The 27,856-nt window shown below is 43.5% G+C and overlaps 1 protein-coding gene across 1 annotated transcript in view; it reads left to right on the top strand.

The window, feature by feature from the left end:
* The window catches only part of LOC146868433 (cholesterol 7-desaturase nvd-like), a 254,645-nt gene that overhangs the window by 83,480 nt on the left and 143,309 nt on the right, over positions 1-27,856 (top strand). The window contains exon 4 of the mRNA XM_085610047.1: positions 8,687-8,812. Within this exon, the coding sequence (XP_085466173.1) occupies positions 8,687-8,812 (126 nt within the window). The remainder of the gene's footprint in view (positions 1-8,686; positions 8,813-27,856) is intronic.

Genomic DNA, 27,856 nt, shown 5'->3' with positions numbered 1-27,856 from the left:
CACTAACACACACAACACACACTAACCCACACTAACACTCACTCACACCCACTACACAGCCTAACACACACACTAACACACACCCATACACAGCACACCACACTACACACCCACACTAACCCACCACCACTAACACACACACCCCCCACACACACACACACACACACACCCACACACACACACACACACACACACACACACTAACACACACCACACACACTACACACACACACACACACACACACACTAACACACACACACCACTAACACACACACACACACACTAACACACACACACACTAACACACACACCCACTAACACACACACACTAACACACACACACTACACACACACTAACACACACTAACCCACACTAACACACTACACCACACACACTAACACACACTAACACACCACACACTAACACACACACACACCACTAACACACACTAACACACACTAACACACATAACACACACACACACACACACACACACACACACTAACACACACCACACACACACACACACACACACACACTAACACACACACACACTAACACACACTAACACACACACACAACACACACACTAACACACACACACACACTAACACACACACACCACTAACACACCACACACACACACACACACACACACACACACACTAACACACACACACCACACACACACACTAACACACACACACACACACACTAACCACACACAACACACACACACACACTAACACCACACACACTAACACACACACACACATAACCACACACACACTAAACACACCACACACTACACACACACACACTAACACACACACACACACACTAACACACACACACACACACACTAACACACCACCAACACACACACACACACACACTAACACACACACCACACACACACACACACACACTAACACACACACACACTAACACACACACACACTAACACACACACACACACACACTAACACAACACACACACTAACACACACACACACACACACACACACACATAAACACACACACACACACACACACAACTACACACACACCACTAACACACACACACACAACACACACACACACTAACACACACACACACTAACACACAACACTAACACACACAACACACACACTAACACACACACTAACACACACACACACACACTAACACACACCACACACACTAACACACACACACACTAACACACACACACACACACTAACACACACACACTAACACACACACACACACACACACACTAACACACACACAACACACACACACACACACACTAACACACACACACACACACTACACACACACACACACACACACACTAACACACACACACTAACACACACACACACACTAACACACACACACACTAACACACACACACACACTAACACACAGCCACACACTAACACACAAGCACACACACTAACACACAGCCACACACTAACACACAGCCACACACTAACACACAGCCACACACTAACACACAGCCACACACTAACACACAGCCACACACTAACACACAGCCACACACTAACACACAGCCACACACTAACACACAGCCACACACTAACACACAGCCACACACTAACACACAGCCACACACTAACACACACAACACACACTAACACACAGCCACACACTAACACACAGCCACACACTAACACACAGCCACACACTAACACACACACACACACTAACACACACCACACACTAACACACACACACACACACACACACTAACACACACACACACACACTAACACACACACACACACACACTAACACACACACACACACACTAACACACACACACACACACTAACACACACACACACACACTAACACACACACACACACACAACACACACACACACAACACACACACACACACACACACACACACACACACACACACACACACACACACACACACACTAACACACACAACACTAACACACACACACACACTAACACACACACACACACACTAACACACACACACACACCACACACACACACACACACACAACACACACACACTAACACACACACACACACCACACACACTAACACTAACACACACACACACACAAACACACACACACACACACACACACACACTAACACTAACACACACACACACACACACACTAACACTAACACACACACACACACACTAACACACACACACTAACACACACACCACCCCCCTATCTTATGTGTGTAAATCAGTGTATAGGAAATGTTACAAAAGCCAGAGGACTACAAGGTAAGTTACACATCAACCATACTGGTAGACAGTATAGTTTAAGAGTGCTTGGTCTGGAGAAGCACAGACTTGGAATTTAAAACAGAACCCCATGGTTGAGGGTTACATTTAATAAGGATTTTTGTTTTGCCAAAAAGAACTTTTTTGAAACCTTTGGATAATGAAAGACGGAGGAAAAAATCATAATGCTCTAATTCATACCTTAGTTTGCATGCAGCTCTTTGACCGTTATTAGCTCACTGTTTCATGTTAGAATGTTAACATCTACACTTCTAGTAATAAAAACATCTCTGACAAAAGCACTGACCTATTTAAACTATATGCACTTTGTGATCTACATGATACACATTCTTTGCAGCAGGCACATTAACCCTCAGTGCTACCATAAGAGTTAAAACTTCCACTTGACAAAACTCCTTCTCTCTCCTGGAAGAACATTAATCACTGGAGTTATCTTGACTTTTTTATTGTTGTATGAAAATTGCCTGAGGCTAGGAACGCATCAGCAGGTGCTTTTTAAAACCATCAAATACTTCCAAACAGGGCGCCCCCACGAAGAGTCAGTGCCGTGGCACCGGTTGCACCGCACTAGAGTGCTCTGACAGTGAGCCCTGACAGTGCTCACACATCAAGCTTTAGCAATCCGCAGTAGTGGGTCTGCTCCTATCCCAGGGCACCGCAGCAGCAGAGTCGAGCGTATCAAGCCTTAGCCAGGCCCCAGCAGCAGCCAGCGTGAACTTCAGGTCCTGCCGCACGGCCAAAAGAAAACCAGCATTGAAAATGCAATAGGTCTCGCATTTCCTTGAGTTAGAGCTATTGGCGTTGTAAATGAGAATGTATTTTACACATGTGTTATGGAGTGTATGTATGTGATGTGTAGTGGAATTATGTGGGTTGTATTGGTATTGTTAGTTGTGGAATTGTGTGGAGTGGATTTGTGTAGTAGAATTATATGGTATGTAGTGGAATTATGTGGTATGATGTGTAGTCGAAGTATGTGTATAGTAACTGTAAGTATGCAAATGGAGCTGGAAATGGGTATACTCAGCAGAAGTGCCTTCAAGCACAACACAAAGTGGCTGGCTGTGCTGGCTGAAGATGCTTGTGTTGAGAGAGTTTGCCCAAGCGCTCTCCAGTTCAATAACCTCACCTCAGTTTCTCACAAAAAAGATACTTTGCATTATCATCTGCTTGATGCTTTCATGTTAAAAAAAAAAAAAAACTATTTAATTAAAGGTTGAAACAATTAATGGGCTGGTATACTAGTACATGTTTTAATTAAAGAATGGCCGAAAATGCATTTTATCCTCCCAAAGTCATTACTGTGTTTACTACGGTGCCAGCTGTAACAAGCAACACAAAGGGGGAGGGAGGGATGTTTTTCTTTTTAATAACTCTGATATCATTAGCCTGCGAGTCTTGGCTGACAGCACTGAGGAACAAAAGACGACCCATCTTCAAATTTTCGCATGCTTGTAAGAGATTACAAGCTTGGATTTCATGTTACCACCTAAAAAAACAACCTTGTGTTGCACAAAAGAAAGTGAAATACTTGGTTGTTTACAAAGTGCTACAAGTCAGTAGGGGGTACTTTTGTGTATTACTTAACAGACTTCTGGCACAGGGCATATTAATCGAAGCAAAAAGGGAGGGGCTATCTGTAATTTCAAAACCTGTGACAGAATAAAAGATTACAGGTGTGTGCAAGCAGTCATCTTAAAATTCTATTGTAAGCTCTGTAGTGAAAATACTATAGGGGTGAGAACGAGCAGCTATTTAATGAAATTACACAGATGCAAGAGTTTGTAATAATAAATTTAATATAAAGATCTTGAAGCTTACAGCACACAGTCTAAATAAACCAGCCTGACATGTTTTCTGCTGTAGGGGGTGAGCGGGGAGAGAACAGGAGTAGCCTGTTGGGAATTTGCCTTCCACTTTGTAGCAGTGTTTCTTGTAAATGGATAGCCTTTTTAAATAATGCTGGTTAGTAAATAAATAAAAAGCACAGCTTTAACTCCTTGCTCCTGGGAAACACAGCACGAGCAGCAGACGTAGCAGTTAATGGAAAGCATTAATACGAATCACTCCCAGGCAGTGACGCAGAGTTAATTAAATGTTACTACCTTCGTTGAAGTGCGGTGTCAGTGAAGCATGTGCTGCATAAATGTATGAGTGAAAGCGCAGCATTGATGAAGCAGGCACCGAAACGAAAACACTACACTGTAAAACGAGGGAGAGTCTAGAATGACAAGAATTCCCATGCTCCTTCAAGGTTATGGGTTCACATGTTAAATCACCTGGGTAAGAAGTGACATCATTTTGGGGGTATTGGGCTTATTATGCAAACCGGGAGGCTGAGAACTTCTCCGCTCTATGGAAGGAGGTGGGTGGTACTTGCAGGTTGTACATTGATGTCTTTCGAGCCTTGAGAGGTTTGGTTGGCCTGGGGACAGAACAGCACTTCAAGGACCCTCATTACTGTCTCTCGGTTTGGCCCACCTGAGGAGCCTTGATATACTGAATCCGGCAGCATGAAAGAGCTGCACAAGAATACAAACCTCCTAATAAGGAACTTTAAAGCAATCTACATAAACATAAGGTACAGAGGCCCAAACAGGCAAAGTGAAAAAGACAGACACTGCATGCACATTAAGTGAAACAGAAGCGGAGACGCAAAATAAAACATAAAAACAAAAAAGACTTGCAAAAAACAGAGAGGCGACCTGTGAATGTGCACACCAATAACAAACGGCGGGGAGGGGTAAGAGAAAGGGGGCCAGCAACACGGCAACAGTGATGCACGAGGATAAAAGCCGAGATAAGAAACATGCAAGTAAGTAAAACAAAAGCGGATGCAGAAAACGAAAAGCCGTTACGTGCTGCACGCTAAAGGAATGTGCCCAAAGTGCATTCATAAGCAGTTGCAGACATAACTTGTTTCTTTTATTACCACAGCGCCGTGTGCTCCTGGCTTCAATCTGTCACCAGGAGTCGGGATGCCCAAACGCGAAGTCTGCAAGTCTCTAGGAAACCCCTCTGAATACGGGTTTCCCAATAACAAAGGCAAGCAGAAGTGGATGTCTGCTTATGCCCCGGGGGGACCATATAGTGCGTATTGATACTGGAGCACTGTAGTCGGTCCCTATAAGGAGCACGCTACATGTGAGCAATGCCGAAGGCAGGGAAGCTGGAAATAGAAAGGCAGCTGTGCGCAAAGACTTTGTGCGCGTTGCTTCTCCTACCGGGCAATAAATAGCCAGCAGGCTCGAAAGTCTCCAATTACAAAGGAAGACAACAGCGTGCAAAACAGATGGCACTGAAAGAAGTGCAAGCAGAGTGAAATAACACTCTAGTTAGGCCCTGCTGTATTGGGCCAACACGGAAGTTAGGAAATCACCAACAGAAAAGGAGATACCAACAACACTAACACAACTAAGCCAATAGCAAGCGGAAAGACAAATAACATTAATTTTAACCCAACATACAGATTACTTTATGTCTCGCTGAGACCGCGCATGCGCTGCCAAGGCGAGACCTAAACAGGCACCCGGTAAGGGGGGGGACGCTTTCCAAAGCGTGCGAAGGAAGGTATCTAGGCAGGAGAGACCCTGACCAATACTCTGCAGTGCCACTCATAAGTGCCAGGTGGGACCACTCACTGGATCAGGCACTTGGCAGGCCACCATTATCGTTTCTCGGTCCACTGTGAGTCGAGAGGGCTGCCGGGCCGGTACAGCATCGCTCATGGCCATAGAGGACAGAACTAGATTTGTCAATTGGAAGCCTGTTGGCGTGTGATGGGACTCATTGTGGCAGGATAATGGCAGATTTTTCCCCTGAGTCGGAGGGGCCTTATGTCAGTGCGGCCATCTTGGGCGCCGGCTCTCTGCTGCCCCCACAAGTCAAACTCTGTCTTCAATACATCAAGATGTATATATTCCCTTGGTTCATTTGCCATATAATGGTCCAGGATGTCACATAAATCATGAACTGGCCTAAGCATCAAAGGAAAAAAATATACATTGAATGGGGAATAATAGCTCCAAATTGTATCTTTGCATGGCAGCCTCTCTACTTGGTGTCTACATGTGTATTTATCTTGCATGTAAAAGTTCGTATATCGTTCTATTGTGAGAACTTGTACATACATTCATAAATCTTAGATGCTAGACAACTGTACACATTAATAAACCATCATGATTGAAATAAATCATATGTACATATTAAAACAATGTCCTAGCACATAGACCCACCATATTATGGCGGACAGTGGGTAAGATCGGGTAACACTATGTAACCATAATGCCCAAGAAAATAAGTTTAGTGGCTATCTTGTAATGATGTAAAAGCTAGGCATAATTAATGTTGTCGAGATGGAATGTATCTAAAATGTCTAAATAACATCCGATTTTAAAGTGCTGACATTTCATAATCATCGGCACCATGTCAGATTAGAAAAGACAGTTGGGCTAATCATTTGTACTGTGCATACACTAGTTCTAAAAAAATAAAAATAGCTCCCATCTTGTAGTGGAGTCCAATAATTCGAGCATGCGGATACCAAGATTCAGTATATCTTGATGTTTCATAAGACGCATCTAAGATTAAGCTATAGGCATTTCATAATAGTTGGCCCCACATCAGCCTAACAGAACCTATTAGACCAGTTAATTATACTGTGCAAACATAAGTTCTGAAAAATTGAAATGACTGCCATCCTGTAGTGGCGTTACAGGCATTTCAAAATAGTTTGCCCCATGCCGAGATAAAGCCACACAATACTACTGTGCAAGTAACGGTTCGAAAAGATTGAAACAACCGCCATGGTCTAATGGAATCAGCTAATTGAGACGTGATTGGTATTCTGAAACCACCATGCACCCAATAGCTCAAACAGATTGAATATCCAGGGTGACAGTTGTGTGGTTGCCTAAAATACGATCCTAAATTAGCCTATGAAGTGAGACTACACCAAGCAATCTATCTGACCTGTGTAGATCATAAGAGCATATTGCCAGAAATGGAGGGGGAAATTATTGCGCCATCTTAAGAAATCCAGACTGCTGTGCAAGGGCTTAACAATCAAAGTATAGTGAAGCCGAAGGTTTTAAATTTTCAGTGCATAACTCCAATATAGCCATATCAATGTATCGGTTAAACTAACCAACGGGCAGTCAGTACCGTTCATAATGCATAATACTGTTGATTATCACGTCCAATGTAAGATCATGAGATCTCTTGACGTTTTTAAATATTAAAGGATGGATACCGGAGGAGGAGCTAGAATTTTTTTTTTGATGTAATGTACTGTTGATCTGCAATGGTGGCATTCTACGAGTGCACCATTTTTAGGCACTTGTCCCAGAGCCTAGATTATATGATGAGGATATTACAGACTAACCTATCCTATAGAAGCTGCCAGTTGGATGTACTAAAATGTGATTACAAAATGTTACCTCACAAATACAATAAAGTGATAGTCAATTAAAACGAATCTATCCCATAATTCCTGCAACGTTGGACATACCTAGGTTATTAGAATATTATAAAGTACTGCAACATGATTTAATTGAGTCATTGAACAACTTTTTTAATGTGATGGAAACACCACAGCTGCCATATTGGAAGTACAGTACATTGAAACCTTATAATAAAGCTATGGTCCAGTGGAGGAGATGTATCTACAAAACGTTGTCACGTATCTCTTACATCAAAATAAAAAATATATGCATAAATCATTTATAGATGTACACAAACACTCCTCACCACGAGAAAATAATGTAGCTTGTTATCAGTATTGAGACTTTTTAGTAGTTCACAAAGTTTGCATATCTATTTCTTCTCCATTCGTCTCGAATTAGATTTTTTGTCACCTTCTTGGATTTGGTTCTATATATGAGATACCTCCTGATGGATAAAATCAAAGGCACTAACGCTTCCTAAATTCCTTAACCAAACAAAGGATCGTGTGCCATTATGTAGCACACTTAAACAGAGGTAAATATTTTAAAGTAACAATTTGTGTGCTTAAAACCAAGTTCAAGCTAGGGTGCATCATATTTTTTATGAAAAGTAGCAACGTTTTTAATAGTTAAACCGAAGTCCTTTCCAAGGCTTCTTTAAAATGTAGGTTGAAAGCACAGAAGCAAAGTGTTTCAGTTGATTTCATCACTTTAACTGCCTCCATAACTATTCTAGCAGTTTAGCAGCCTTACCATAAGGAACTGATTTCCAACATTGTTTCTAAGGAAGCCTGCAGGAGTAGGCTGATTCTCCGCCGGGTGCATGAAGAACTATGGTGCCTGTCTTTTAAAACTCAAGTAGAACATCTTTGGTCCAAATTTTTTTTTAACGATTATATTTCTGTTATAGGAAATCCCAGAGAATGCAGCAGATATAGCTCACCTTTCCCACCTCCATGCTCCTGGGATTGTGAGTGGAGTTGACCTGAGGTACACCAATTCTAAGCTGTGGGACTTTGTTAAACACACTTGGAAGGTAAGGTTTTTTTTGTGTTTAAAAAAAAAAAACAAAAAAATGTAAAGCATTTTATTGGCATTTGGTATAACATCACATGGTCTAGCTTTCCACATCATAGTGCACGTTGACTATGCCAGTCTCCCAGCAATGTGCTGCCTCAGTGGTCTACCATCGTCCCCTAATCTCCTGTATGTGAGGTGCGTAAATGGCTGGGCCTATCTTAATCTGCTCTGCTATTCAACTGTGGCTCATGGGTGTGTAGAATGGGCAACTTGTATCCCTTCCCCCTCTCAATATCTGAGCCTGAGCTTCCCCCCGGAAGTGTGTCATTGTGTGTGTCATTGTGTGTGTCATTGTGTGTGTCATTGTGTGTGTCATTGTGTGTGTGTGTGTGTGTGTGTGTGTGTGTGAGAGACTATCCTTGTGGGGACTTGGGTGTGATAACACACTCACGCTGTGGGGACTTGATTGCACTGTGGGGACCTGAACCCAGGTCTCCACAAGGCAATGTCCTTTAAATTATAAAAAATGGCTTCAGGAACATCTGTGCCAATTTTTACAACTTTTTAAAAAATTGTCTTGTGGGGACCTGTGTTTCCTAAAGTGTGTTTATATTTTTGCTCTGCTCTGCCCCTGTAGACAGGAGGCGGTACTGCAGCCTTAAACACACTTTGCATTTAAACACACTTTGTTCACCAGCAACACACGTTAGCAGCACAAAGCACAGCTATTTCAAAGGAAAAGCTGCAAAACCCTGTGTTAAATATTTTTCATGCAAAGTAACCTTTTCCCTATTTAATAAAGTAAACTTTATTTACAGAAAACATTGAATTTAGACTATTTGAGATGAAAAATTGTTAGTGGTTTTATAAACATTGCTAAAAGCAGTTTGGGTCAGCTTTGAATCCCAGATTACTTCACTATTGCAGTTTGATCCTTATCTGCAATTAAAGAATGATGGTGCATTAAACCGTGAACCAATGTAAAATGATCCGATATTTTTTTTTGCAAATTTGATTACATATTAATATGCACTTTGGAATACGCTCTTAAAATGATGGCTAGATGAGTGAGTGGCTAGAGTTGCATTGTGCTAATAGGTACATTCTCTACAGCCCCCGAACCATAGTAATGTTATGCCCACAGCATGGGGACGTTTAATTTTAACAGAAAAAAGCATGTTCTTTGAATATATTTTCTAATAATGTCACTATTGTTCTAATATTGCCATAAGATGTAATTACATTTAAATCCTTTGAATTGCTCAATTTCTAAACTATTCCCAAAGCTTTACAAAGTAAAGCAGCTTAATTCCCAGAGATGGGTGACGAATAGTCCTATAACAAGCATTGGCAAAGCCAACAGGTGTCACCTACAAAGGAGCTACTGGCTTTGTCAGAGTTTTTTGCCATGTTGTACAGCACTATGCCTGCTCTGCAGCATGGATGAAATTGAAATTCAAATTTTCAAAAAGCACTATGATGCAGCCCAAGGGAACCACATCATGACAGTTATTTTTATGGTTGGTGGGAGGGTGGGGGCCAGTGAGGAGTCAACACTAACAACGGAGGGGGTAGGGAAAAGAACAATCACTGACGCAGCCACTACTGATCACAGTATGTAAAGCAGTTGTCAGAGACTCCTTGGCCTCATAATATTATAAAATGCAGATTGATATATATCAAGCTTAGTGAAGTAGGTGAAGAGACACAGGGTCGTACTTCACCATAATTAGTGGCTATTTTTTATAAAGCCAAAACAGAGTAGGTAGACAGGAGACCAAATCCCTATCTTGCTCATGGTGCCCTTGCTACTGCATTGGAACCCACACCCATTACAGTTTGGACTTAGTGCTCCAGCTAAGGTGCAAAGTTCTGCTGTAAAATGGGCCATGTTGGTGTCCACTTCAATTTGCCCTTCCGGTGTATTTAAATATAGTTTGCCTTCCCAGACCACACTAGGTTAACTACAACATACTGCAGTAGCATAGGCTGTGCTCAACCACCTGCCTTATGAGTGAGATGGCTTTCAAGCCGGAAGTGTGGAGAGTATGTGGCATTATGCTAGAGCTGCAAACTTGGAACTCAATTCTTGACGTTGGCTTAAAATCCTGTGATTCTGGTCAAATCACTTAATCTCCCCATGCCTAAAGAAATTGTACGTGACTTAACTGGTGCTCATGTTAAGTGCTTCAAAGTGGAGTGACACAAGCACACCACTAGTGGGAATGAGGCATTTACAGAAGTACGTAAGAAGTGGCTTCTGTTGCTTCATCATGAGGACTTTTGTGTGGTTCAAGTCTATTAATGCTACCATGGGCAAGGATGAGATAGACTACTTCTCAGATCTCGAGATCAGTCATGAGGTAGCTGCAGCCTGTCCCACATCAGTGCTAGTCCTGCTGAGAAGATGAACTGCCCATGTGTTCTTGTTCCTTCCTCTTTCATTCAATTGGAAAAGTTAATATCTGCCTTGAGAAAAAACTCAGGCAGGGCTTCAGGGCAATGACCCTCGCACATAACAAATGGGCCATTAACAAGTGAATAGGCCGGTGCACCTAAACCTCCTGAAGTTGGTTCCACTCCCACAGTGGGAGATGGGCCTTGGTGGTAAGAGCACACCTTTCGGAAGAGAAGAGGCATGGGCTGTGCCTGATGACCTTGAAAGCAACTAGGCAGGGAATAAAGCATCCAAAACAGAGGGCCTCACTGATTAAAAACATTTGCTCATGGCATAACATACATCATTAGCAAAATGCCTGGAGCACATAATTGTTGTACACAGCTGAACTCTTTTAGCTACTCAGAGCCCTTATTATGACTATAAACTTATTCTGTATTAAAATTACCCAATCCTGGAGAGCCTAAAACTCCACCCAAGATAAGAAGGGCTTTCACCACAGACATTGAGTACATAAAGCATGGACAAGAATATCACACTTAGGGAGCTGAAATTTCTAGCTTAGAAGTGAAATATTTCTTTGGCATAATATATTGTCTATGATCATATTGGTCAGCAGTTGGGAGCAGAGATTGTGGGATTTCCTTAGCTGCAGACTATTAAGAGTGTTTATTAGTTTTGGAGGCCTACCTTTAGCAAGAAATCTATCATACGTATATTGGAATTTGAAGCATGATTGTTGATGTAATTAGACTGTCATTTAAGGAGAGCAGTACTTTTTAAAATGAGGCACTACGCTTAATATTTTGACTAAGCCTAGAAAAGTATTGGTATACATAAAGAAAAACAAATAGCATGGATATGGGTGCAGGCACAAAAAGTAAATGTGTGTCTGTTTTGGAATGTAATTGCACTACAGGTTATGGTATGTTATGTTAAAATGTTTCTAAAACGCTCAAATACCCAAGGGTGTCTTGGTGCTAGTTGGGACTATCAGTAAGGTGAGAGCAGGGGAAAGCTAGAGGTTAAAAAGCCAGGTTTTTATTTTTTTCCTAAAAACTCAATAATGTGGGAGTTGCTTTAATATGTATAGGCAGACTGTTCCAGATGGCTTGGGCTTCAGAGGAAAAGCAACTGACTCCCCATTGGAGTCTCTTAAAGCTGGGACAAGGGACAGTCAGGGAGTTTTTTTATTGTAGGTCTCTATTAGGTTTATACCAGGAGAATGACTGTTTGAGGTAGCTGGGACCTAGATCATGCAAGGATTTATAGGTAAGGTATAGTGCCTTAAATGTAATGCGGTTATTCACTGAGAGCCTTTGAAGTTCCTTAATGAAGGCTGGAACCGGATGGAATTTGGGAAAATCAAAAATAAGCCTGGCCGCCGCATTCTGCACGCTTTGGAGTTTCTTCACGTATTGTTTTTGGAGCTTAAGAAAAAGTCTGTAACAATAATCCAGCTTTGTCAGTATTAATAAGGAAATTAGGGCCTCATGTAGGTAAATAAATTTTACCGGTTCTTAAATACCGAGCCGTACCGAATCGGTAAATTAGAATCGGTAAGTTATATGTAGGTAAAAATTCGGTAACAGTTACCGATTCGGTAACATTCGGTAAATACGAATCGGAATTCACCGATTCGGAAAATACCGAGGTGGTATCTACCGATTCGGAAAATACCGAGGTGGTATCTACCGATTCGGAAAATACCGAATCGGTACGTACGGATTCGGTAAATAACATCACATGACTTGACGAAACAGCTAATCCTGTGCAACGACAGCCCACCCAACCAGGAACTGCCCACACCCAGGCAGGTGTACACAATTAGCCGACCCTGGAGAGGCCTGGAGTGCAGAGGAGAGGCAGGGAGCAGTTGCATGTGCGAGCGGGAAACGAACAGCATGTCCAGCCAGAGAACACAGAAAGACGGAGGGGAAAGGAGGAGGAAGCTCAAATTCAGCCCCAAGGAACTCCAGGTGCTGGTGGAGGAGGTGGTGAAGCAGCACCAGAAGCTGTTTGGGAGGCAATCCCTGCAAGTGCCTGAGGCCGAAAAGCGCAACATATGGCTGGCCATCCAGGCGCAGGTCAATGCTGTGGGAGTGACCCACAGGGACATTGAGGTCCTCAAAAAGCGCTGGTATGACCTGAGGATTGTGACCAAGAGGAAGATGGGCGACATCCAGAAGGAGGCCAGCCAGACCGGAGGTGGAACCAACAGGGCACCTGCCCTCACCGAACTGGAGGAGCTGGTGGCGGCCACACTCGAGCAAGAGAGCGTCGTGGGTCTTGGGGACGCCGACAGCTCTGCCAGAGCCGCAACACACCAAGGTAAGACGAAAGCACAGCAATGTAGCCTCCCCTACCCCTATCCCACATCCCCCATTGTGAAACGAGAATCACACTGCAGTCCACACGTGTCAGTGCAGACAGGCAATGCATTCCGGGAGATGTAGTCAGGGCAACACTAACCATGACGTAAATGTCACAGGGCAACAAGGCATGTCACGCACTCGAGGCACAAGGAGACAGAGGACAGATTGGAATGTGAAATGATTTATTGTGACGCTTGCAATGCAGCCCTTCGGGGACACTGAGCCAATGTTGTTTTTCTGTCCACAGATGTGACATCATGCAGTACAGGGCATGCTGCAGGGGAGACGGCACACCGGCCACAAAAATCACCTCTAGCCAGCACGAGTTCAGACCAGGGAGCAGGCCCACTTGCAGCCGCACCACCTACGCAGCCAGCCTCGCCGCACACAGAGCCAGCATCACCTCACCGAGAGCCAGCATCACCACCACCAGAGCCAGCATCGCCACTCATGTTCGATTCACCGGCCACATCTCCGCTTGCAGGTGTGAGAATGAGGAGGCGTCCAGCAGCCAGGCTACGAGCCTTAGACACCTCGTCAGACGACAGCATGGGCCCAGAAGACCGCACCGGGCCCCAGGAAGGGAGCCATCCCACTGTGCCCCACACCTCACAGGCAGCACAGACGGGAGCAAGAGGGCGCCGCAGGTCGCGTGTCCAGAGTCCACCAGCACCCACTGACGGCCATGGTGTCTTCTTGGGGCTCGAGGGCCAAATGTTGAAGCAACAGCGCCTGCAATCAAAGGCAGTTATGTCAGTCCAGAGGCACATGCGGGTGATGAAGACAAGCTTAGTCAACATGGACACAAACATTGGCGGCATGGCTGCGGGCATTCGGGACATGTCCCAGTCAATCCAGCAGTTGTGCAGCAAATTAGATGCTGACATCGAAGCACGGCGCCGGGAACGCCAGCGAAGGGACACTACCAGCAGGGCACTCAACCGTCTGGCAACTGCGACTTCCCTACTTTGCCGGCGCTCTGTGTCGATGCAGGAGGGCCTAACACAGTGCTGCAGCGACCTGTCTCGGGGGATGGTGCAGGTGACAAGTGCACTAGGGGTGCTATTGAGTAGTCAGGCGTCGACAACTGCTGCAGGGGATGCTGCGGAGAGCATCGACACCAGCAGCAGCATCACACCCCCCGTCCCCGAAGCACGCAGGAGCAGCAGGCGGCTTGGGGTTGGCTCTAGTGAGGATGCACAGGCCGTGCAATCCACCACTGCAGCGCGTATGCGCAAACATTGATGTGGCCCTGCTTATCCACTTGCCATTGGGTGACGTAACCCTGGACATACTCATTGTATAGATGGCATATTGCCAGATTGGCCTGTTCATGTGTTCATGGCGTGGTGCCACATTAAACTACGTCATGACTTCTCACAACTCGCTGTGTCCCCTCACTTACTCAGAAATAGTTGCATGTGATCTCTGCCCGTCTCTCTCTCCCATCGACTGCAGTTGGCACTCTAGCTGCGCTGCCCTCTGGCTGGCCTGACTCATCCTCGTTGTCCTCAAAATATGTTAGTTCCACATCTGTACCTTTTTTCGTGGCAAGGTTGTGCAGCATTGCACAAGTGGCAATTATCTTGCAGCAGGTGATGGGTTTGTACTGGCGTGCGCCTCCGCTCTTGTGGAGGCAGCGGAACCTGCTCTTCAGTAGTCCAAACGTGCGCTCCACCACATTGCGTGTAGATTTGTGTGCCACGTTGTATCGTCTCTCACTCTGGGTTGCTGGGTGTAGGTAGGGAGTGAGGATGAATGACCGGCATGCATATGCACTGTCGCCTGGATGAGTAAAAGGGAACCATCAGTTACATGCCTCTATACACTCTGATTTGCAGGTTTCAAGGGGCGTCACTGTTACTTACCCAGCAGGTATCCCTCTCCGAATTCGCCGGCACTCAGTCGTGTGTAGATCCCACTATTCTGGAAGATGTAAGAGTCGTGGGTGCTCCCAGGAAACTTTGCAACAATATCTGTGATGATGTTCCCTGCATCACAGATCACCTGCACATTGATGGAGTGGGTGGACTTCCTGTTCCTGTAGATGTGCTCTGTATCAGCTGGTGGACAGATTGGGATGTGTGTACCATCAATACAGCCGATGACATGGGGGAACTGTGCCATGTGATAAAAGTCTGTTTTTGTTTTCTGCAGTGCAGCCTGTGTGTTTGGGAAGCTTATGTAGTGGTGCATTCTCTGCATCATGGCATCCAGGAACTTCCTGAAGAAACGGGACAGGCAACTCTGGGATACACCACCCACCGCAGCTGTCACCACCTGATAACTGCCGGATGCCAGTAGATGTAGGCTGCAGAGCACCTGCACATGTGGTGGTATGGCGTGCGCCCTTCTTGTTGGCTGGTCCAGGAGTGGGTGCAGGTCCCTTATCAGGTCCATGATGGTTTCGGGGTGTAGCCTGTACCTCTCATGTATCTCTGCATCACTCAGCTGGAATAGTGTGATGCGCTGTCTGTAGATTTGTTCCTCCCGTCGCCACACCCTCAGTCCTGCTGCCTGTAGACGTAGGCGCCTTGCAATGACGTACATGGCGGCCATGTTGTCCACGCTGTTGCATTTTGGGATTGCTTATGTGCATTGTTGATGGTTACCACCTGCTTTCCATCCGTGTTAATTACCGACTCTTATTTACCGATTTTCCTGGATTTCTTAATTACCGACTGCTCCTACATGTCATTTTAAATTTTTACCACTTCATATTTACCACTTCATATTTACCGATTCGTTAATTATGTATTCGGTAAATATGAATCGGTATTTTAGAATTCGGTAACTATGAATCGGTATTTACCGCCTCATATTTACCGAAAAGTGGTTTTTGGACTCCTACATCTCACTTGTCTGAATACCGGTCGGTAACGGCATATTTACCGAAAATCGGCCGTTACCGACCGGTATTTCGCTACCTACATGAGGCCCTAAATGTTTTACTGGAAGTGGGGGGAACATACAGCAGAATCTTCCTGATGATTCTCAAAGTGTTAAAGCAGGATGAGACAACGGAACTAATACGCTTATTACAAAAAGTTTTTGGATTTTTGGACTGGGGTTGGGAGAGTTCCCAACTCCACTGACCAGCATGCTGGGCTTCAAAACTGAGGATTATTACCAAAGAGTAACACCTCAGTTTTCTCTGAGTTTAGTTTGAGGCAATGCTTTCCCATCCAGTCACTAACAGCTCTCATACAATTGTGAAACTGAGAGATAGTGACTTCTGTCTTATTGGAGGCCGACACCACAAATTGAGTATAGTCTGCATAAGATGTGGGGGGAAATCTAAAAGATCCAATCAGGGAGGCCAATTCTGAAACATAAACATTGAAGAGCAGAGGGCTTAGGTAGGATCTCTGCGGGACCCCACACGGAAAAGAGAAGGAGCTGGATGAAAATTTCTCCAAGATGACTGAATTACTTCTGTCTATTAGGAATGATTGGAGTAGGGCAAGAGCTTCATCAGCAATGCCCAATTTTTTTGAGGCGGCCAACAAGGGTGACGATTGACCCTATTGAAAGCCGCAGACAGGTCAAGGAGAAGAAGTGCTGCGGAGTCTCCTTTGTCCAAGATAGTTCTTAATTCATCTGTGGTTTTTATTAATGTCGTCTCAGTACTATGTTCGGCCCTGAAGCCGAATTGGGAAGGATCCTACAGGTCCTACAGCTCATACATAACCTAGCATGGAAATATTTTAAGTTAGTGGCTAAGCTGTAGACATTAAAAATACAGCCATGCTTTACTCACATTTTGACCATGTACTAGTGTGGCATTGAGGGGGATTCAATCAACGTTGCCACATAGCATGCTTTTTATGCCAAACGTTGATGCGGGTGCAGCACCAAATTCTCGGCTCTGTGCTGCACCAACCCACTAGCAGGTTTGGGAACAGTGCAAAGACAACTGAAATACACACAAAGCCAGATCTCCTTAACTAACGTGTCCTGACTTTGCATGAAGTTATACCACCAAATGAAACCAGGCACAAACAGTGGGTAAATGGAAAAGCCTATGATATTTCCTTACACATGTGTAATTTCTGCAAAAATATCCACTTGACCCAACTTACCCTTAGCCTCTTGACATTGTGCTGAAGGTTGTACTGGAGGGCTTCATTGCATATAAATCTCACACAAGACCCTACTAGCTTGCCTTAGCCCTGTCGTGCAATGATTAGAATCACACAAAACAGACATTGGCATTCGATTCTTTGAAAATATGGTGCTGTAATATTTTTACTGTTAATCCAAGGGAGTGCAATGGAATATTACAAATATTTATATAGCACTGCCCCAAGTTTAGTTTATCTAGATCACAGGGTGACAGCACAGCTCCATGTTTCTGAACAAGTGAGTAGCCAGAAAATGAACATACCCCCCCACTTTGAACTAAAGCTCTGATGGCACCAAGTAAGTTAGCCAAACCGGCCCTAGAAGAGTTACTTTCTCTTCCATCCAAGCATCTATTCATTGATTCTTTTACCCTTCCACCAATCTGTTGATATCCACTATTTCACCTTTACATTGTAACACCCATCCATTCTTTCATCTGTCTTTCAGTCTTCTCATTACAGTCATCCATCAAGCCATCCATCGATCCAGTCTGCCATCCATCCATCCACATTGCCATCCATTCACTTTAAAATGCATCCATCGATCCACTCTGTCATCCATCTCTCCATTCTGCCATCCATCCATTCACTCTTCCATTTATCCTCTCTACCGTCCACCCATCCACTGTGCTGTTCATCTACCCACTTAGCCATCCATCCAGCCATCCATCATCCATATATTCATCCACACACCCTGCCAACCATTCAGCCACCCCATCTCTGTCATTCATTCATTCATTCATCCAACCTTCCATTCATTCACTCATTTCATCCACTCATCGAGCCATCCATCTATCACTTTAATCTGTCATCCTTTCACCTGCCCATCCACCTATCCATTCATTCACTCACCCATTCAGCAATCCCTTTACTCTGCTATCCTTTCACCTGTCCATTCACCTATCTATCCATCGCTTTACTCTGCCATCCATCCATGTCTTACCTCTGCCATCAGCAACATGCCTTCTTACGTATTTCTGTGTGGTGCAATTTGTTTACTCACTCAGTACACATTTGTAGTTGTAATTTAAACACACTGAAATGATCAGTCAGTCCTACTGACTCATCAGATACTAGGACTGTATTATCCTGTATTTTAATTGTATTCATATAGTGTTTGCTGCTCCTGACGAGGCACTGAAGAGCCCTTTGGTTGATGGTACACTACTCTGGAACCGAAGGTCAGTGCTAGGTCCAGTGATATTGGTTATTAGTGTACCCCTCTAGGAGCAGAATAAGTCCAAGACCGCAGTCTTGTCAATGGCAGGCCTAGGAATTTGTGTTCATGCTAGATCAGCATGAGGCTGTGGCCAAAATAAAAAAAACAGGATTCTAGACACTGTGCAGGTGGGACGGCGGGGGACATGACTGTACACCATGCATAGGACATTCTCGTCACAATAACATCAAAATACAGAGATTTGGCTGCACAGAGATATCACTAAGGTATATCCATTCAATGTTACACTTTATCCCAGGACTGCTATGACCATTTACTAAAGATACCTATTATTGCCTTTAGACAACAATCACATCTTGTAGAACTCAGTGCCCTGCAAAAGAGGCGAGGAACAATAGTGGAGTCCAGTGTCACTGTTTTCTCTGTTACCCCATTTCTCATTCACCTTGACTAATATTAGCCCACATATTCTTGGGTATGTAGTTACTGGTGGTGGCAGTAAGAGATGGAAAAGAGCGTGGCTTCCATAGAATCTTGAGTACGTGCAAAGTTAGTTCTCTCTGAGACAAACACAGAGAGCAGAAAAATTGGTGGATGGATTGGCTGAATCAATCTCAGCCACTTGCAACTATTCTGGGCTACATCCACTCCATGTTATTTTAGCTTGTCTGTGTCATTACAGGCAAGAACCAACCACATGCATGTCAGTCTTGGCCCACTCTATAAGGAGTGTTCTACACCAGGTTCCCAAACTGGTTTCTCTTTGCATGGGAACACCATCAACCTTAATTTGGTTTCAGCTTTGCTGGGCCTTTTTAGTTGGCTGCAGCTTGAGTTTTGCAGCAAAGTGAGTTCAAGATCCATGTCTGTACTTCCCACTTAAGAGGCCTCACTGAGAAAGAGGTCCAGAATGATTACCAGTGGCTGAGAATATTGTAAGTATTCCACCCATTACTTTTGTTTATTCACAGGCAGTGCTTTCAGTTTTACATATTAATTTCTGGAATTGTTTTATTAATCTTCAGCATTCTCAATAATGGGAAACTAATAAACAACACCAGCTTTAAAATCAAACATGTTTCTAAGGACACAACTATATTTGAAAGAATCCTCAAATGCTGTCTGCACCTCATCCAGACCTAGATGTTGAGCGCCTTCGTGATGCTTAACCCCATCAAAACAGTATACCCGCTATTCACCAAGAATATCAAGTAATAACTATTACAAACCTGGCTCAGTGACTTGAATGTGGACAGATTCTAACCTGAACTACCATCCAGTGCCAAGCAACTTGGATGCACTGTGGAAAGCGACCACATCCTCAAGAAGCATGTAGCCAAGAAACCAAGATGGTTTGAAAAAATATATCTCTACTAAATTGAAACCACTACATTCTGAAAAAAAGCTGTGTCAAAGACTGAGGTATCACAACAGGCCACGCTGCACTTTGGTATGGCAAGCTCATCATCTCCAATGGCTTTCAACCCACCCTCAGCAAGGAGTCCTTCAGACTGGAGATGAAGAAATGCAAAACAAAAAGGAAACAGGTTTCCTTTAAGGCAACTAGATTCTAGAACATCACCTTGTCTGTTAGGATTGCCCCAACCCTTCTCCAGTTTAGGAAAATAATTGAAGACACACTTGTATAAAGAACACCACATCATGAGACAGTAACATGAAATCAAGCACCTCTCCATTTACACGTCTTTGCCTTGGACCATGTACAGCGTCCTGCTACTCTTCAGCTAGGTTGGCACTATATAAACATTACATACATAAATACGTAAATGCGTACACACACATTTTTCATGTATCACCTTATATAAAAATGCAACTGTGAAAAATGATTCTTGCAGGAGTCATTAACAATGGTGAAGTGGATAGGGTACACGTCATATTGTAATGAGTCTTTCTGAAATGCTGTGTGGTGTCAGTCGGAAGATTCAGGATTTGTGGCCCTTGGGCAATTTCATCCGCAGGTCCGAAGAGAAAAGACCACTGTATTTCTTAGCTTTAGCAAGGGATACCAAGTGAGGACATCCAGGGATCCAGCAAATAGGAACTATTGTTGATTAGCTTGTGGGTTGGAGGGCTGGGTTGCTATGATAGCCAATAGGAATTTGGTTTGCTTCCTTATGCAGCTGACTGTGATAGGAAGAGGGCTCCTTTTCTTGATTGCCCATCTGGATATAGGGCAGATGGATCACATTACCATGCCATAGAAGGATGTCTAGGGTTCTCTGTGGAAGGGCTTAACATACTGGGATACCCCCAGTGCTGAATTTGTAAAAGAATGAGCGTTGGTGCCTGTCAGACCTGTCAACCTTAGAGTGGTCTACCCCCAGCCTTTTTGCCTGCTTGCCTCTACTTTTAGGTGATTCTTTTTGTTGGCCTTAGGGCTCGGAGCACCTTACCGCTTCTGACTAGTGCTAAAGTGTATGTGCTTCTCCCCTAAAAGATAGTTACATTTGGCATACCCACATTTGGGATTTCTAATTTATCTGTAAGTCCCTACTAGTGTGCATTACCTAGTCAGTAATCCATAGTATTACGTGGTTGTGATTGTACTCTTCATTACAAGCGGTGTATGTGATCAAACATTATTTCAATCCACAGGAATTAAATGTCATAACCCCGATGCATTTCGGGTCCAACCCTTCTTCAGGGGGTAATCCCTAAAAAGAAAATGAAGGTACTAAGTATACCTTGAGCAGAATGCGCACAAACTATTAACTGAAATTCAAATGAATGTGTGTCATGCTGAAAAACCTCCACCGAAAATAATCAAAATGTACACTCTCAGTGTATAAAGACATCCGGTCTAAAGTTTATGTTTATGTTTATGTTTGTTGAATTTATATAGCGCTAATCACCCAAGGTCTCTAAGCGCTAATATTTAGACAACTGACAAACAAGGTAACACTCTGAACACGGCCCCATCCCGTAAGCCTACACAAAGGCCTCAGAGAATAGCATAGTCTTCAGCCTCCTGCGAAATGAGAGTAGATGAGTGTCCTTTCGGAGCACCTCAGGGAGTTTGTTCCACAGCTGCGGGACACAGACAGAAAAGGCACGACCCCCGAGTGTCGATAAGTTGAAACGGGGGCAGGTAAGAAGACTGGCCTGCGAAGAACGGAGGTGGCGACCGGGAATGTAGGGCTTCAGACGGTCTTTGATATAGGTAGGGGCTTCACCGAATAGGGACTTATGAGCGATGCACAAGCCCTTGAAGCATATCCTTTGTTTAATGGGGAGCCAATGTAACTGCCGCAGCAAAGGGGTAGCATGTGTTTTTCGTGGCAGCTTAAAAATCAATCTAGCTGCGTCGTTCATGACCACCTGGAGTTTCTTCAGAAGTGATCCAGGAAGCCCAATATAGACTGTATTTCCATAATCAAGCCGAGACAGTACCGAGGCAGTTACCACCGTTTGCATGGTAGTGAATGATAAGAGGGCTGATAGTTTCCGGAGCTGACGCAGTAGTCCGACACAGCTTCCCACCACAGCAGAAACCTGGTTCTTCATTGTCACTCCGGAATCCAATATAATCCCTAGGCTCTTCACGGTAGGTACTGGAGTGGGGGCAGGGCCCAACTCTAGAGGCCAGAACAAATCAGACCAAGGAGAGTAGTCTGGGAAGAGTACCAAGACTTCAGTTTTGTCAGGATTTACTTTTAACGAGTTCAGAGTCATCCAGTTCATGGTGTACCTAAGGACGTTCTGAACATTCCGTTGTGAATCACAGGAGTGGTTAATGCGAACTATTAGCTGAGTATCGTCCGCATAATTGAATACCTGACAGTCTAGCCCAGCCAGGGCCTCGATCAAGGGTTGGAGATAGATATTGAAAAGCAGGGGGGACAACGCCGAACCCTGCGGGACCCCCCAAGGCAGAGAGCCCTGTTTGGACATAAGAGCCCCTAGCTGGACCTTCTGCTGGCGATCTTCCAGAAAGGAAGAAAACCATTGGAGAGCCGTACCTGTAACTCCCAGCCGCTGCATACGGGAAAGTAGTCGCCCATGATTCACCGTATCAAAGGCGGCTGAGAGATCAAGCAGGATCAGAGCAGAGTGAGCCTTTCTATCGGCTGCAAGCCGCAGGTCATCCAGAACTGAAAGCATGACCAGCTCGGTGCTGTTATGCGCACGGAACCCTGCTTGCCGATGATGCAGTAGGTTGTGCTGCTCGGTATACAATGTCAGGGCTCTGAGCACGTGCTGTTCAAGGACTTTAGCCAAAAACGGAAGTTGAGAAATAGGGCGTAAGTTCTTCAGATTTTTTGCGTCAGCGCCTGCTTTCTTCAGCAATGGGAGTACTATGGCTTCCTTAAACTTCCGGGGAACCAGTCCGGAACTAAGGGATAGGTTTAGAACGGCCAGGACCTCGGTCTCAACCAGAGGGAAAAGCGTTTTAAACACTTTAGGGGGGCAGAAGTCCTCCGGGGACCCTGATTTCACCTTAGACATTATACGGGCAAGGGCCCCTGGTTCAAGCAGCGGGAGCTGATTGAAAGAGGTCTTTGGTAGATCAAAGGGCCCCTCCACCACTGGTAATGGGCACGGAGCGACACATGTGTTTTTAATTGCCAACATAATATCTTCAACTTTAGTTAAGAAATAGTTCTGGATTTTATCACAGTCGGCTTGAATGGAAGTAGGTTTCTGTTCAGGCAACCTACACAGTTCTTTGAGAATAGTAAAGATCTCTTTTTGCTTATTACTAGCCTTACAAATCCTGTCTTCATAAAAAGCTGATTTAGTTTTGATAAGGGAATCCTTATAGTGGGCTAATTTGGATTTAAAGTTCTCCTTATCACCTGGGGCTAGTGATTTCCTCCAAAGTCGTTCCGCCCGACGGACGACCTGTTTTTCTCCTTTAAGCTCACAGGTGTACCATGGGACTCTAGCAGTTTTGTACAGAGACTTGGTCCTCTGGATGGGGATGACTGCATCTATGGCTGTCGTCAGCCAGGTGGAAAACTCAGCCAAAGCCAAATCTGGGTCTGTGGACCCCGGCCTGAGTGCAGACATCAACCTCAGGGCGTCTTCTAGGGTAGTAGGGTCTAAAGCCTTCCAGTTCCGAAACGATTTCCACCCTACTGGCGCTCGCTTAGGGTGGTGCTCAAGAGGGAGCAGAAGGCTGACCAATAAATGATCAGACCAGCTGCAGGGAGTACATTCGCCCGCAGATCGGCCACCGACGTAGTCCAAATCAAATCTAAAATGATTGATAAGAACTCGGAAAACGGTGTTAATAATGGAAAAACATTCGGCGATAGTTGGAGTGAGTAGCAGGTCATGCAAAAAGTACGGAAAACGCTATCTATCTACAGTGGGTGATGCTGTTAATATGGAAAACTAAAACCAAAATGTGCGAAAGATCCGATTAAGATGTAGGAAAAAGTAAATAAAAAACGCTGTGCGTTTAAACTGTAATCTGAATAAAGATGCGTTAACGCAACACCGTACGTGTGAAGTAAACCAGTGTGAAACATGCATATGAGTTGAACGAAGAAACAAGAAATATCGTGATAAAAACGGGTACCTGTAGAAAAAGCTCATAAACGAGCGTGCAACATTCAAATCCTTCACGCTGGAATCGCCGGTCAGCGCGCGTCATTCCGGTGTTAATTAGTGTAAAAACCGGAAGTGAACCGCAGTTAGTAATAAACAGTGACGATAGATGCGGCAAGCGTGTGAGAGAAAAGGAAAGACTTGAGTCTTTCGCTATGCTGTGAGGACAAATGTATGAAAAGAATAATGGGAAAGAAATAAGAAAAGACAAGAATAAGAAAAAATTATAATACAATACATCCTCTCAATTAAGAATAAAACGTGTATCCAAAAAATGCAATTAATCTGAAACATGATATATTGACCTATGACTAATGAATCTTAAAAATGCGGTGCCAGAAAAAAGAAAACCAATGTAGAGATGAAATATTATGAAACCACAATGAAAAATAATGTAGGTGAAAAAATTATATGCAGTGCAATCAAATGGAAGTATTAAGCATTTTTGAGATTATAACACCACTAGGTGTTTAAAGAGTCTTATAAGTAACAGCTAAATTCAAGGCGTTCGTTGAGACCTTTCGGATGTAACGAGTTCAATTTGTGGATCCAATATAGTTCACGCTGTAGCAGAAATTGTTTGTTGTCCCTGCCTTCAATCATATATTGCTCTTGTGCTCAGTTAAACATGTTTTTCTTTTTCTTTATTTTTTCCCTACATAGGGTAATCCGCAGGGGCACTTGAGTAAATATACTACGTTATTTGTCCCTGATGGGTGTCCCTTGAGTAGGATGCGTAAGAGTTGTGCCTTTTATAATGTTGTTACAACTACCACAGTTGTGACACGGGAGGGTAACCGTGTACACTTGGTCGATTTTATCTGTTTTCATCTGTAAAACCTGTTGTAAGTTCTTGGTGCGTTGATAGGCAAAAATGGGTAACTGATGAAATATGCCTTTAAAATCAGTTTCCAACTGCAGTAGCGGCCAATATTTGCAAATAGTGCTTTTGATTTTTTTTACTTCTTGTGGAGTATTTAGATACAAATACCATGCGTTCATCATCCTTTTTTGAACGAGTGTTCGTTTGAGTAACTCCATTCTATTTTTTAATTCTGCTCTTTCCTCTGCTTGTTTAAGGATTGCCTCTGGGTATTGTCTCTGTCTGAATTCCATGATGATTTTGCTTTTGTTCTCTAAATATAGATCCTGGGTAGACGAAATTCGTTTTGCTCTGAGTAGTTGTGAATAAGGCAAGTGTTTTTTAGGCCCATTTGTTGAAATTTTGAAAAATGTAAAAAATTGTTTCTGTCTGTTGGTTTAGAAAACACGGTACAAGTCAACTCATTGTTTTGTAAAGTAATTTCAACATCCCAAAAATATTTTTTTTTCTTTGTCCAAGATATGAGTAAAATGAATACGGTCATCAATGGTGTTGATGGTGCTGATGGCTTGTAATAGATCAATTTCTTGGTTTTTCCAGATTAGGAAAATATTGTCAATGTATCGGTGGTAAGTAACCAGATTGTAATGCCGGATTGGATTTGATAGAATGTAATCCAGCTCAAATCGGTGCATAAAAAGATTTGCATACGCAGGCGCTGCGCAATTGCCCATAGATGTTCCTGAGAGTTGGGTATAGAACTGATCTTGCCAAGAGAAATAGCTGTTGTACAGCGTAAAATGCATTAGTTCAAGTAGGAAAACTTTCAAATCTTTTTTGTGTCAGCATCAATTAAAAAGGATTCCATGGCTTGTAAACTCAAGTCATGTGGGATTGAGGTGTACAAGGAGTTTACGTCAATTGTACACAACAGTACATCGTTATATTCATGAATGTCAATATCATTAAGTTTGTTAATGAAGTCAGTAGTGTCTTGAAGATAGGTTGTCATCTTTTGAACACAAGGTTGTAAGTGTCGGTCGATGTATTTACCGATGGGCTCATGGATAGAATTTCTTGTGCTTACATTCGGTCTGAATGGTGGTTTGTCTGACTTTTTGTGGATCTTTGGGATCATATACAAGTACGGTGTACTTGGGTTCTCCTTGATTAAATATTTCTTATCGCGGTCAGTGATTATTCCCCAATGTAATGCTTTATCGATGATGGTTTTGAGAACAATGGTGAATTCTTGGGTGGGATTTGAATTGAGTTCCATACAAATGGTTTTATCCGAAACATGGGCTTGTATATTTTCAAGATAAAAATCAGTATCAAGGATGACTAATGCGCCACCTTTATCAGCTTTGCAAAACTTAATTTTCTCATTGTTAGCAAGACGTCTTATGGCACTGCGTTCTTGAGCTGTAAAATTGGGTTTCTTAATCACTTTAGTTCTGTACGCTTCATGAAGTTCTCTCTGTACCACAGTTTCAAACGAATCAAGGACTGTGTGGCTTATTGGTGCTAGAAATTAGCTTTTGGGTTTTAGATCCATGAGCGTACCTTTTTCTCCTGTTTATGGGTCAACAATGTTTCGTAAGAAATGCTTGAGATGTAATGATCTCATGAATTTAAACAAACTAATCTGAGATTCGAGCTCGTTAGAATCGTACGATGCTACAAAAAATGTCCCTTTTTGTAAAGTTTGCATCTTAAATGTGGATAGTTCAACTTGAGAGATATTAATAACTAAACTCTCTGGCTTCTGGTGGATTTTGCTATGGGTAGATCTGTTTCTGTTGTATCTTGACCGCCTGGTTCTGCGGGCGTGCCTCGGCCTCTTCCTAAAAAAGGAGCTGTGGTTGAGTTTCCTGCTTGTGAAGTGGAAGGTCTGCTGTCTCTTTCAGAGATGGTACTTCTGGGTGGCTGTTCCTTTTGATATGTTTTGGACTGAGAGTCATAAGATGATGAAGTTTCTTCTGTTGATCTGTTACCAAAAGGTCTTCGATGTCTTAGAGAGGCATAAGCCTCAGCCCAACTGTAAACCTCTCCTAATTTATAGTTGGCGCTGTCTCTTTTAAATTTTCTTAACTTTCTTTCATTAATTTCTGTAGTGTATTTTTCTAATTGGAAATTGATATCTTCAAGAGTTTTTTTCATTCGTCGGCTGATAATTTTTCACTTAATTCTTGTTTGACTTGTCCCACTTCTTTTTCAAGTTCTTCGAGTGCTCTTGATAATTCCTCTATTATTAACAATATTAAATCAAGTGAGCACTTGTTTAGAATACCAAACCAACGTTCTGTGAAATGTACATAGGTGTCTGAGTACCCATCTACATTCTTGTGGCTCATCCCGGGCAGGATGGGAGGGAGGGAGGAGCTGACACTAATACCTGAATAGCAGAGTCCTGTCCCCACACAAAGGACCGATTACCCATTACAGATATTCTGGAGCCAGAGCTGGGAAGAAAGGACTTCTGTGCTTTTCAAATGCTCTTCTTAAATTCACCCCCACTTCAAATGCAAAACTGGGTGTAAGTACTTGAACATCATTATCTTCACATACTATCTTTGGAAGACT

This window comes from Triturus cristatus, chromosome 1_2, assembly GCF_964204655.1.
Source record: "Triturus cristatus chromosome 1_2, aTriCri1.1, whole genome shotgun sequence".
In the NCBI taxonomy this organism is placed as follows: Eukaryota; Metazoa; Chordata; class Amphibia; order Caudata; family Salamandridae; genus Triturus; species Triturus cristatus.
Note: the sequence above shows the minus strand (reverse complement) of the source record. Positions and strands in the feature narration are given on the sequence as shown.